General features: G+C 47.6%; 1 protein-coding gene across 1 annotated transcript in view; it reads left to right on the plus strand.

Moving 5' to 3' along the window:
* Positions 1-12,562: 12,562 nt before the first annotated feature.
* Positions 12,563-14,155, plus strand: part of TMC7 (transmembrane channel like 7) — a 33,488-nt gene continuing 31,895 nt past the window's right edge. Inside the window, exons 1-2 of the mRNA XM_065893201.1 lie at positions 12,563-12,804; positions 13,658-13,806. Coding sequence (XP_065749273.1) covers positions 13,677-13,806 — 130 coding nt within the window. The 5' untranslated portion in view covers positions 12,563-12,804; positions 13,658-13,676. The remainder of the gene's footprint in view (positions 12,805-13,657; positions 13,807-14,155) is intronic.

Raw genomic sequence — 14,155 nt, forward strand, 5'->3', positions numbered from 1 at the left:
ATGATCCAAGAGAGAGCAAGGCGGAAGCTGTAGTGTCTTTTATGAGCTGGTCTTAGAAATCACACTGTGTAGTTTTTATTGTTCACATGGGTCAGCCCTGTTCAGTGTGGATGGGGCCTGTATAGAGGCGTGAATATTAGGAGGGGAGGGTCACAGGGGGCCATCCTGGGGAGTGGCCGCCATGGCCCATGTAAGTGTTAACTGTTGTTATGATGTCTCTGCCCTCCTACTAGATGGTAAGCTCCAGCAGGGCAGGGCCTGGGCCTGTTTGGCCCACCATGGCATCCCCCTGCTTAGCCCAGTGCTTGGTGTATAGAAGGCCTTCAATAAACACTAGTTGAAAGGATGCCCTTAGTGATTTGGTCCCCATCTTAGCTCCCATCTCCACACACACACCCCACCCCCGCCTGACGGTTCCCATGCTACTTTTTGAGCCTGAGAAGCTTCTGCTGTTCCCTCTACCATGAGGCTATTACTTTACTTCCTTTTAAGGCATACTATTTTTCTCATCTTTCAGTCTGGTGTCACTTCCTCCTGGAAGCCTTCCCTGACTACCTCCCCTCCCACAGGCTAGACTGTGTCTCGTCTGTACCCACAGAGCCCGCTAGCCTCACCCTGTCAAAGTATCCCTTGAACTGTATTCTCACTTCTCTTGAGTTGTATCATTTTTAAGAGCAGGGATTTTGGAATTAAGCAGACCCAGGTTCAGACACCGACTTGGCCTCTTATAAGCTGTGTAGCCTTGAGCAAGTTACTGCCTTTTCTGAGCTTCCGTTTCCTCATCTATAAAGTGGAGATTCTGATAGGAGTGAAAGCCGGAGGACCGCCTTGTTCCAGGGCCTCTCCACCTGCTCCCCACCCCTCCCAGGCCCCAGCGCTTCCCTCCAGGTCTTTGCAGCCTCTGTTCCCTCTAGCCGGCACACCCTTCCCCCTGCTCTTCCCAGGGCCAGCTCCTCACACTTCTGCTCTCAGCTGGAATGTCCCCTCCTCCCAAGAGGCAATGCCTCCCCCCCCCCCCCACCCCCGACCATGAGGCATTTTGCCCTCTTCCAGGGCTTTTTGCCCCTCAGCCCCATTGTACCTGGCATGTTCTGGGTTTATTGAATGGAGTGACTCTGCGTGGTTTTTTCCCTTTGTCAAATATTTACCATATTCCAGTCTGTCAGTACTTCATACCAGTCAGTAAATGTATGTGTACAGTATGGGTAGTATAACTACATGCTCATTGCTGGCAGGAGTCCGGCTAGCATGCATGCAGTGACTTTTTTGGGGCGGAGATCGAGGCATAATTCACATAACAAAATCAACCATTTTAAAGTGTACAGCATTTAATGCATTCACAATATGGTACAACCATCACCTCTACCTAGTTCCAAAATATTTTCACATACCCCCATCTGCTAGGGTCGCTGAAAGGATTTAATGAGATAAGCATGTCAAGAATCTAGCACCTTGTGGGCAGGTGCTGTGCACTTGAATGGTAGCTCTTGGTATTACTATGATTTTGATTATTAGGGCCTTTTCTAGCCCCAGTATTATCAGGTTTGATGACTGCATGTGCTCTGTGCCTATACTCTCTGGAGGTATCTGTTAGATACTTATGTAGTTAAACAACTATTCCGTGGGCTATTTTAGTCTGACCGATTTTAGGAAATTTGAAGACAAGTAACCGTTTGACCTGCAGTGTTGTTTTTTTTTTTACTTTATCTGCTAAGTCCATTTATCCAGATTACTCATCAAAGGTGTCCTGGGTGGGAGGGCTGTTGTGCAGGCCTGGACACAGGCCACAGTGAGCCAGCCTTCTGACCTGAGTTATTTTTTTCCCCTCTGTCTGGAAGAGGCCGAGCTCTGTCTGCCCAGCAGTTCAGGACCGGATTAGGCCCAAAGGCCAGAGGCCGTGAGTGGCTTTTTTTGTTTGGTTTTTTCTTCAGGAAGTGAAGAATTTAAGGGATAAAAGGGGGAAATGACTTTTCAGTGTTGTTAACTTTGTTGCAATCTGGCTGCTTTTTAAAGGAGCATTGTTTGGCTGTGGGACCACCCAGCCCTTCTGTGTTTTCCCACTCCCACCAGGAGAAGGTGGGGAACTGATCCTGGGCCAAAAGCATGCACCAGGCGAGGGACCTAGGGACGAAAGAGGCAGGCAAGGGACGTGCTTTCACGAAGCTTCTAGTCCAGCAGGGGAGACCCTAAACAGGTGGAGGGAAATGGGTCAGAGACAGCTAAGCATAGGTGCTGAGAAGGAGATAAGCAGGTGATGAGATAGAGAGGGGGAGCAGCCCGCCTGGACAGCTCTCCCAGGAGGGGACCGCTGAGCCGAGGCCCAAGGATGTAGAGGAGCCAGCGCAGGTGAATGGGAAGCCCCGGTGGGAAGAGTGTTCGGAGGGGCTGCAGGAAGAGCAAAGGGCAGAGGTGGGAATGGCCTCCATGTATCTGAGGAGGCCTTGGGCTGGAGCTTGGAGAGGAGATGGGACGAGGTCAGCTAGCAGGAGCCGGTCCCTGAGGGTCAGTAGGCTCCATCAGCAATTTGATTTGGGACTCAAGTGGGTAACTTTCTTTAATTCCTCAGAGCAACTCAGCATAGTAGGTGTTATTTGCCCATTTTATCCCCCTGGAAACTGAGGCCCTGAGATGTTACTTGACAAGCTGCTGCAACAGAAGGATGTTAGTGTTGTGAATAGAGCTACCGTGTCCGTGTACTAATTTGACATGTTTTTTGAGTCCCTGTTACGTGCCAGCCCCATGCTAATCACTAGGGGTGTAAGAGTGAGTAAGACATGCTGAGGTCATTGCCCTCATGGTTCAGACCTTAACTTGACCTTGGAAAAAGGTCCTGTCTTCTCTGAAGTTTCCATATTGCAAAATAAGGGTCATACATAAGAAGGGCCCATCCGGAGGATCACAGGAGATAGCTAGGTAAAGGATTTGACATCATCATGGCACACGGTAAATGCTCAGTAAAGGCGAATTTTTGGTTATTGTCACTTCCAGGAAAGCTGGAAGTTTTTTTTGGAGAGGTCCTAGCCAAGGAAGATAAACACTTCACAACGGGAGTAGCTTGGTCCTTAGCGAGAGGGCACCCCCTCCTCCCCCTTGCCACTGCAGATTTAAATCTTCATGTACATTAAGTTCATCAATTAAATAATCAGAGTCCTGGCTTCAAGTAGGTAGCACGGTGTGCCAGGCACTGCCCTAAGCCAGGGGTCTGCAAACTACAGCCCATGGGCCAAATCTGGGCCACCACGTATTTTTATAAATTTTCATTAGGAAACAGTCATGCATTATGGCTGCTTTCCTACTGCAATGGCAGGTTGAAGAGTTGTGACAGAGACCGTGTGGTAAATAGTATTTACTATCTGGCTCTTTACAGAAAAGATTTGCTGCCCTCTTTTTTTTTTTTTTTTTTTTAAATTTTTATTTTTATTTATTTATTTATTTTTGGCTGCATTTGGGTCTTCATTGCTGCGCAGGGGCTTTCTCTAGTTTCTGTGAGCAGGGTCTTGTTGCGGAGCATGGGCTCTAGGCGCGTGGGCTTCAGTAGTTGTGGCTCGTGGGCTCTAGAGCGCAGGCTCAGTATTTGTGGCACACAGACTTAGTTGCTCCGCGGCATGTGGGATCCTCCCCGACCAGGGCTCGAACCCGTGTCCCCTGCATTGGCAGATGGACTCTCAACCACTGCGCCACCAGGGAAGCCCTGCTGCCCTCTTTTTTAAGCATTTGCCCTACAGTAGCCATCTAATAGCCTTAGGATGGCTGTGCGAGGTGGGAACTACTACCCCTATTTTACAGGTGGGAAAACTGAGGCACAGAATGGTCAAGAAACTTGCCAGGTCACACGGGTAGCAAGTGGAACCGGGGTTAGGATCCAGGCAGCGGGCTTTGGAGCCAGTGCTCTTAACCACGTGTCATGTCACCTCCTCAGACAGACAGAATCACCGTAACAGCTCCATGGACAGTCCACCGGATGCTCCACTGGCTTAGAAACCAGGAGGCCTGGGTTCTGGGCTCAGCAGGGATCTGATTGCTCAGTTAGTCACTGCTCCTGACGGCTGTTTGCTTGTCTGGTCATAAAGCCTTGGGACCCAGTCATTCCCCAGGCCCCACCCAGGTGCCAGGTGGTGTGACTCATGCAGGTCCCCCCAGCCCTGCAATTCTGCAGTCTGGCAGATGGAGGAGGCTCCCAAGGCCCTGGCTCCTCCCCTCTCAGACTAGGTTCTGGGTTCCTGTGAAAAAGGCCCCTCTCTGTTGTCCAGTACAGTAGCCACTACCCACACGTGGCTGTAAGATGTAAATCGAATAAAGTCTGATAAAATTAAAAATTCATTTCCTTAGTCTTACCAGCCACATTTCAGTAACCCAGTAGTCACAAGTGGCTAGTGGTCACCATGTTAAATAGTACAATTCTAGAACATTTCCATCACTGCAGGATGGTGCCCCCTGACACATGATGCCCTGCCGTGGGCTGTAGCCATGCCGACCTGTGTAGCTCAAGGACAGAAATTGCCACATGGCTGCCCAGAGAGATCCTGAGTCAGATTCTGAGTCAGATTGTTCTCTGCTGAGAACCCCCCTTGGTTCCCACCTTACCCAAGTAAGGTAACAACATGGCCCACAGGCCCCACGTGGCCTGGCCTGTTTCTCCCCGACCTCCTACCCTGCTGACTCTCCTTCAGCCACACGGGCCTTCTTGTTCCTCGAACTGACGGGGCACAGTCCTGCCTCAGGGCCTTTGCACTTGCTCTTCTCTGACTCTACCTTGCTCATCTCTATCTTCTATTGGATGCTCTTCCTCCAGATAACCACATGGCTCTTTCCCTCCCTCCCTTCAGGCTTTGCTCAAATACACCCCTGCTTTATTTTTCTCCAGACATCTATCACCATTTGAAATATATTGTTCTTACTTGTCTATTGTCTGTCTCCTCCAGAGGAAGGGGGAGTTTGTGTGTCGTATTCAAGGCTGCGTCCCAGTCCTAGAACAGTGCATGGCACATAGCAGTTGCTCAGTAAATCTTTTCAAGTGAATGAGTGAATGAATGGATGGGTGGTTGGGTGGTCCTGCCAGGAGTAGGGCCTTGATGAGTCCCCTGGCCTCAGAGGTTTTTGAGCACCTGGTAGAAATGTCATAGAAGCTTTAACCAGATCCCCTGCACTGGGAGCTCCTTGGTTAAGACCCTTTGGCAGCTGTGAGCACAAATTATTCAGGTGCCCCAGCTCCAGTTAGCATCCAAAATCAAAACAATGTCACACACACAGACATGAGTGGAAAGAAGTCTGAGAAGCTCTGAAATCGATGTCTACATTGTCTTATTGGTAATGTCAAACTGGGTGTACATGCATGTGTCTAATAGGGCTGCCTTGTGTAAAGTACCTGAAGTAGAAAGGCTGTAATATACAGTCAACATCCCAATCAATATTTTTTTGCCAGCTTTTTCAATTGTGAAATAAAAAGTCACCCCTAAAGAAAAGAATAATATTAAATGCTTAAATTCCTTACATCTTCTTCTCATTTTTTTGTGCCCCTCTTTTGCTGGTGTGCTAAACATATACTTTGGTCTACCTGGTGGGTGAGCCAATGTTGCCTGTATCCTCAGCACCAAATTCATTTATTCACAATTCATTCATGCATGCGTTCATTCACTTAACAGGTTTTTATTAAGCATCCGCCATGTGTCAGGCTCTGTCTTACAGCCTGAGGACTCTGTGGTGAAGGAGAGAGATGGGGTCCCTTTCCTCATGGAGGTCACAGTCTAATGGGGATGGGAGAGGGTCAGAGTCAATACGCAGGTAAACACATAGGGAGGAGGATGGGCTAATGACAGGGATGCAGTGGGCTGGGCACTTGGGAGATAAGTGCTGGTTGGACGAGGCGGGGGGAAACTCTTCGAGGCGGGAAGCAAGTCTGTAAACCTTCATCGTCTCCAGAGCCCCTGCCCCCAGCCCAGAGTCCCACACAGAGAGGGACTCCATGCAAGGTATCAAACAGAACTCATTGCCACAGCAGCTGGCCGGTTGCCTGGACCAGATGACCCAGAAGGTCCCTTCTTCCCCAGAGTTTCCATGATTCTGTGACTGGGAAGAAAAACCCTGAAGTGAAGCCAGCACCAAATACGGTCAGGCTAGGTTCTTGGCAAGCCCCTGAGGGAGGCTGGTGGTGGTTTTGGTGCCATTTAGGTCACGGTTGGCCTGTGCCCACATTCTGGGAATGTTTGTGCTTGTTGGTAGGATTTGGTGTCCTGTGGAAAGAGCTGCCAAGAAAGTTGGGACCTAAGGATGCTCTCCAGATGTGCCTGCCTCTGCCCATTCATTCATCCATTCGTTCATTCTCCAGATGGAGAGGTTTCTGTGAGCAAGGCACCGCTCTAAGCCTCAGAGAGACTAACTTTGTCCTTAACCTGGAAGAACAGCAGATACCAGAAGAAGTAGTTACCCCTGCCCCTGTCCCCATATCTCCTGTAATAATTACCCAGTCATCCTGCCACCTAAGTAACCTCCTGCTTGCTGAAATCTGACTCCAGTGGCCAACAGATTCTAGGCCTTCCTAGATGGAGGCAGCCCAGTATCTGAGACGTGCTCCAACCTCCCATGCAAGTGGTCATCAAGCAGCCTACACACCACAGGCTTAAATGATCAACTCAGGAGAACGTCCGACAGTAACTCTAGTGAGCCATTCTTATCCTCTCAGGATGAGAAAACCAAGGCTAGGAGAGGTGATGCCACCTGCCTTTCTAAGAATCGGTAGAACCAGGAGTCTGTCTTGACATCAAAGCCTCGGGCAAGCCGCTATCCCTCCAGACCTCAGGTTCCCTGTTGAAAAGCCAGGGCAGCAAAGCCTTCCCTGCAGGGTGGTGTGAGAAATTCGGTGATGTCATGCTTTGAAAAGTGTGTGGTCCTATATGCAAAGGGTTGGAAGTGTACCAGCTACAAAAATAATGGTGCTTGTGTTCAAGGGTATAGTTGTGATTTTTTTTTTTAACTTGAAAATGGAGAACTTCCCAAGGATGTCTGAAAAGGAAAAAGCATTCCTCTTCAGTGATGGCCATTTTGAAAATAGAGTTTTCCATCAGAGGCTGTTGCTGGGAAATGTGAATAGGAGGTATCCTTCCTGTGGTGCGGCTGCAAGAACAATCAGATGATTAGTTCGCGTGGCATTTTATTGTTTACAAAGCACTTGCAAATCCATGGCCCACCGAGTGGTCTCAGTAAAGACTACAGCGTTGGCCATTTGACAGACCTGTGATAGGTTCCTAGTTCCAGCACTTCCTAGCTGTGTGAGTGGGCAAAGCACCTAACCTCTCCGAGCCTCACTTTCTTCATCTGTAAAATGGGATAATTCTGTTCAATGGGTAGCTCAGAGAATTGAGTGTGGTGATGCGTATCGTGTACTTCAAATAGCCTGGCGCAAGGTATGCTCCCAGATTCCCAGCCAGTATTATTTATGTTGTTGGTACATTTGTCCTCATGATCACGCTGCTGAGGTCATGGTATTATATCCACCGTTCCTGAGATGAGAAACATGTGACTCAGAGGCGGTCTTTGTTTCTCCTGGGGTGGCCTGGCTAGTGGGTGACAAGCCAACCCGTCTCCAGCTCCGGCCCTGGATCCCACAGTTGCTGAATATTCAGTGGGTCAGTGCCGCTCCATATTCAAAGGCCTTTGTTCTGGTTCATAACAGCCCTTTGTTGCTGGCCAGAGGGAGGAGCCGGTGGGCTTCGAGCCTCTAGCCTTCAGCCTCCACCCCAACCCCGGACCCCCATGTTTGCTTAGAGAGCCATGTTACTAATGGAAGTGTGTCATGTCCTTGGGGGGGTGCTGGGGCCAGGAGTGAAGGTTGAGCCGGGTTTGTCGGCTTGCACTTGGTGACTGGCAGGGCTCCAGACGCGTGTCCGTGTCATCAGCAGTGGGACAGCTGTTCTGCTATGTGAACTTGCCCATCGGAGAGGCAAGGATAACAGTCCTGCACCATCAGACTCCAACTCGGATCAAGGCCTTGGCCGGTCCCCTCCCCCCAGCGCTCCCTCGCTGTTAGCTATAAGTACATTTACAGAGCCCACTGCGTGCAGGGCTGTGCTCAGTGTTTCTGCCTGCATGATCGCCTTTGATTCTCACAAGCTGGCACTCCTGTGATGGATCTCGTCCTTAGCCCTGAAGCCTACAGAGTGATCCTTTGAAACGTGCTCAGATCACGACATGCTTTGGCCCAGAGCCCCGGGTGGCTGCCCGTCTGCCACATTGAAGGGTCATAGCACAGCCCACAGAGTCTGACCTGGTTTGTCCTGGCCACCTCTCTGATCCCTGCTTTCCATTCTTCCTGTCCCAGCTCCCTATTGTCGCTTAATAGATTGTTCCAAATGTGATGGCTTAAGCCATTTTATTGTTTCTGCTGATTCTGTGCATCAGGAAATGAGCAGGCTACAGAGGAGACAGTTTGCTCAGCTCTGTGTCCTATCTGCTGGGTCTGAGCATCCAGTGGCCTTTTCATGCCCATGGTGGGGCCTGGTGAGGATGACCAGGGTGGCTGGGGACCGGCTGCAACGGCCTGCTGGGGTCATAAGCCGGGACCTTGATTCTTACTGTCAGCCAGTTCCTTGGTTGTCCTCCTTGGAGCCTTGGGGCCTCTTTCTCTCCACGTGGTTGTGTCAGCAGCATCGCTGGACTTCTAACACAGCAGCCCCAGGCTCCCAGCAGCACAAAGTAGAAGCTTCCTGGCCCTTTTAAGGCTTGGATCTGGAACTGGCAGAGTCTCAGTTCTCTCACGACCTTTGGTTAAAAACAAGTCATGGGTCCAGCCCGGATTCAAGAGGAGGAGACCACAGAGGGCTGGTGTGGCTCTTTGGGGGCCACGAACAAAAGAGCCTTCGAGGCTCCTATTCATTCACTCTTCCCCACTCACCTAGGCCTCCATGTTCTTCTTCAAGCATTCTGTGCATGCCCCTGCCTCAGGGCCTTTGCACTTGCTGTTTCCGTCTCCCAGGATGCCCTTCCCCAAATATCCACAGGGCTCACACACCCCCTCTATTTAGCCTCAGTGCCATGTGAGTAGGGTATTTACTTTGTTCACGGTAGTATCCCTAGCTCCAGATCTGACACATGATAGGTATATTTGGTGAATGAATGAGTTTTTGAGATGAGGAAACTGAAGCTCAGAGAGGTTAAGTAATTTCCCCAAAGACACACAGCTAGTAATCGACAGACCCCAGATTCAAACCCAAGCAAGCTTTGTTCCCTGGAGGGGTAATTGCTTAGGTTATCACAGCTGCCTCCTACCTCCTCCTTCCATGTCCTGTCTCCACTCAGGATGGTCTTCCCAAACTAAAATCGGATCAGGTATAAAATACACCCTGAAAGTGGCATTCGTTCCTCACCTTCAACAGAAAGCTCTCCCTCCTTGGACCTCTGCACAAGGCACAGCAAAACTTGGCCTCCAGCTGTGGTCTGATGTAGCAGAGTGAATATTCTTTTTTTTTATTTTTATTGAAGTATAGTTAATAGAGATTCTTGAGTCGGCAGACCTGGCTCTGTTTCCAATGCCCCCACCCCCAGGCTCTCTAAGCTCGGGCAAGTTACGAATGTCATCCACTCATCCATCTATCCAATAAGCATTTATTGAACTACTCTGAGCCAGGGATGCTGCTGGGTTCTGGGTTGCAATGGTGAGGAAATCTTCACAGTCCCTGCCCTCCGAGAACTTACAGTCCACTGGGTAAGACAGACATACTCACATGGTCACGCAAAGAAATATAAGGTTATAGATTGTGATAAGTGCTGTGAAGGACTTACTGTGTGGGGGAAAATGTGTAACAAGACACCTACAGGGCTCCCCTGGTGGCGCAGTGGTTGAGAGTCCACCTGCCGATGCAGGGGACACGGGTTCGTGACCCGGTCAGGGAAGATCGCACATGCCACGGAGCAGCTGGGCCCGTGAGCCATGGCCGCTGAGCCTGCGCGTCCGGAGCCTGTGCTCCGCAACGGGAGAGGCCACAACAGTGAGAGGCCCGCGTACCGCAAAAAAACAAACAAACAAAAGACACCTACAATAATAGTGCAGTGAGGCAGGATTGGTTTCCTTGAGGAAGTGGCATTCAAATAGGAGCTAAGAAGTTCACTCCAGGCAGAGGGAACAGCATACGCAAAGGCTCTGGGGAGGAGGGAACACAGGCCCATTTTAGTATATGAAGGATCCTAAGAAATGTAGGTTGGAGGTCAGAGAGCCCGAGGAGCTGGAGAGGCGGGCAGGAGTCAGATCATGCGGGACTTCGAGGGCTTGGGCAAGGGGTTGGAGAACCCATGAATGACTTTATTTTCTCATCTGTAAAATGGGGATGATCATAGTACCCACCTCAGTACGTGTGAGCATCTGTGGTCAGTTGGGCAACAGCTGGCTGTAAGCTGGCCTGGGATGGTCTCGGTTGGGGTGATCATCCCTGCTCTACCTGATCTCATCCTCCAGCAGGTTAGCTTGGGCTTGTTCACAAAGCAGCAGCTGGCGTCCAAAGAACAGCAGAAGCTGGCAAGGCCTCCTGAGGCTAGGCTTAGAACCGGCACAGCATCACTTCTGTTGCATTCTGTTGGTCCAAGCAGATCATAAGGCCAGCCCACATCCCATGAGTGGTCATGAAGCTCTTAACAGTGCCTGGTGCAAAGGAAGTGCTCCGTAAACGCCATTATTATTATTGTCGTTGATGATGTTGTTATCGCTATGCATTTGCAAAGCAGTTCATGCTTTTCAGAGCTTTATCCCATACAGTGGATTCCCTACACTGTATGAGGATAGTTGGGGCAAATGTCACTAGCCCTATTTGCCAAATGAAAAACAGAGGTTAGATTACTCAAAGCCACACGCCTAGCAAGTGGCCGCAGCCAAACACTAGAATGCAGGTATCATGTAACTTAAAACACATCTGTCTGTCTGATGATGATGATGATATCAGCCAACACTTTTTAATGGAAAATTTGCTGTGTGTTAACTGTGCTTTTCAATGTGGTAGTCCCTAGCCTCAAGGTGGCTGTTGAACTGAATATTGATTGAAATGTGGCTAGTTCAAATTGAGTGTTGCTCTGTGTGTAAAACACACACTGGATTTTGAAGACTCTGTGTGAGATAAAAGAATGTAAACTATCTCATTAATAATTTTTTATTTTGATTATGTGTTGAGATAATATTTTGGCTGTGTTGGGTTCAATAAAATATTAAAATTAATTTCACCAGTTTTTTTACTTTTTTGATTTGGCTACTAGAAAATTTAATATTATATATGTGGCTTGCGTTTGTGATTTGTATCGTGTTTCTACTGGACAGCACTGTGCTAGACTCTATGCTAAGTGCTTTCATTTATTTTCTCATTTAATCTTCACAGCAATTCTCTGAGGCTAAATACTGTTATTGTCCCCAATTTTAATAGTTTATTTACTTTGTACATCTATTAAAACCTGGAACCTGAGAAAACAAAACATTTTACAGTAATGTGATAATCTAGGTTTTGCAGCAATAAAATTGTCTTTGTCACTTAAATTCAGTAATATACGATTTGTAAATAAGAGACGTATCTGTTTACTAGTTTCATTAAGAATCCTTTATTGCTCTGGTATAACTGTACAAAACTTTTGTCTATAACATATGGCATAGATTAAATATTAGGAACACTGGGTATCATTTATGTATTGTTATTATCCCCAATTTAAGGGTAAGAAAACTGAGACTGAGAGAGGTTAAATAACTTGCCCAAGGTGATATGGCCAGTAATGGGTAGAACTGGGATTTGACCTCAGTCAGTATTAACTTCGTCACTAAGATGCCTGAAGTAAGGATTAGGAGTTCTTGGTCTATAATGGCTGAATTTATTATGTGACTCAAACAAGCAGTGTTATTCTTTGTCAAGTCCATATCTAAACAAAATAACTACCTACCTCTAAACCTCTCAGGAGTTCATGGAACCAAAAAGGGCTCAATTCTTCTAGCTATTGAAGACATTTAAGGAAGTCAAAATTTTAGACCTTTTATGTAAAATCAAGTTTATTATGACTACTGAATTCTAGAGGCATGAAATAATCTGTGTGCCTTCCTAAGCAGGTGACATTGCCAAGGAAAGTCTTAAGGAATAAGGAAGAGTTAATTTTTTTAAGTGCTTGAAAATTCTCTTAGTCCAAACTAGAATAAGAGTGATAACTTATCATGGCCTAATAACGATTATGATGTCTACCTCAGTCCTGGGTTTTGGCATATGGGGAAAGCTAAATGTAAGGTTCTTTGACCAAGTACATCAGCTCATTTTACCCCCTTAATAGAAACTACTTACTCTGGTAAGATAGACATGAACTGGCAAGAACAAAACAAAACAAAACAAAACACATCTGCTGAAAGTGAACCCTTTTGCAGATGATTTCATTGTCCTGAGCACCATCCTGGTAAATGAAATAATTAAGATACAAATACTTTGGTCAGTGGCCCAGGCTCCTGACTGTGAGGTTTAGTTAGGGTCTCTGAGATCTAAGTCTTCTACATAAGTTTTGGGTTTTGGTCCCCAAGTTCACTGGGGTGAATGGTGGTTTTCTTCTTTCTTACCCAGAGAGCCTCTCTTTGGACTCCAGTTGCTTTTCTTCTTCACCTGTGACTTTCCTTCAAGAATTGCCAAGCTACCGGTCTATTGCTCGCAAGAGGACGACCATCCTTTCCCGGGACAAGCAAAGTGGCACTTTGCTGAAGCCAACAGACTCTTACAGCTCCCAGTTGGAGGGAGAAATCACTGAAAACCTTGACAACCAATCCATTCGGAAATACGCACTGAACATCTCTGAGAAGCGGAGACTAAGGTTTGTCCAGCAGCCATCTGGAAGGCATATGGTGTATGTTTTGGGAAGAGGTGCTTTTTATGCATGGAATGCATTTCCTGAAGAGTTCACATAATTAAAAGTTTATTACTTAGGATAAGCTAAGCTGCTGTGACAAAGATACCCACACAGGTAAAATCTCAGTGTATTAGAAGTTTATTTCTTGCTCCCATAAATGTCCTGGGTTGAGGTCAAGGGGGAACTTTGCAGTCACTCAGGGACCCAGGCTGCTTCCATCTTGTGGCTCTGCAACCCCCAAAGCCTCATCGTTGTCTGTAGTCACTCTGTTCCCCTTCCCCCCAGCACCTGCCAACCATTAATCTACTCTCTGTCTCTATAGATTTGCCATTCTGGACATTTCATATACATGGAATCATCCATGTGTCTGACTTCTTTCACTTAACGTCATGTTTTCAAGGTTCATGTAAGTTGTAGAATGTATCAGTACTTCCTTCCTTTTTGTGGCTGAATAATATTCTACTGTGTGGATATAGCACAGTTTATTTATCCTTTGATGGAGATTTGGGTTGTTGACACATTTTGCCTATTGTGATTAACGCTGCGTTGCACATCTGTGTACAAGTTTTTGTTTGAGACCCTGTTTTCAATTCTTTTGGAGTATCTACCTACGAGTGGAATTGCCGGGTCATATGGTAATTCTGCGTTTAACTTTCTGAGGAACTGCTGAACTTCTTCCTAGTGGCCACACCATTTTCCATTCCCACCAGGAGTGCATGAAGGCTCCAGGTTTTCCGCATCCTCTCGGCTGGGGTTTTATTTGGTGCTGAGGTTGATGACCCTGCCTTGTCATTGTCATGCTTGTTTCTCAATGCAGGGACATTCAGGAGACCCAAATGAAGTACTTATCTGAGTGGGACCAGTGGAAACGGTGTAGCAGCAAGTCTTGGGAGAGGTTCGTAGAGAAGGCTCGCGAGATGACAGCCCACCTGGAGCTGTGGCGGAAGGACATTCGCAGCATAGAAGGTACCACACCCCACACTGCACGTGTTCCTCGTAGAAGTCTCTTGCGCCCGAGGAAAGGACAGCTTTGTTTTCACTCACCCCCCAGCTGAAACGTAGCATTTCCTTCCGTGATGAATGTGAGCAACTAGCCACAGTTAGGATTAATAGAGCCTGTGTCTTCGTCACCAGGAACATCACAGATGTCTTCCTGTCCCTTCCAGTTGTTGCAGTTGTCTGGGAATAGCATCTACGCTCATCCCGACTTTGAAATTACAGCAGTGATTAGATCTGCCACTAGATCTTGTTATTTAATATGTTAATGAAAATGCTCGTGTATTAATCTATCACAAATTTAGTTTATACAATAATG

This window comes from Phocoena phocoena, chromosome 15 (assembly GCF_963924675.1).
Source record: "Phocoena phocoena chromosome 15, mPhoPho1.1, whole genome shotgun sequence".
In the NCBI taxonomy this organism is placed as follows: Eukaryota; Metazoa; Chordata; class Mammalia; order Artiodactyla; family Phocoenidae; genus Phocoena; species Phocoena phocoena.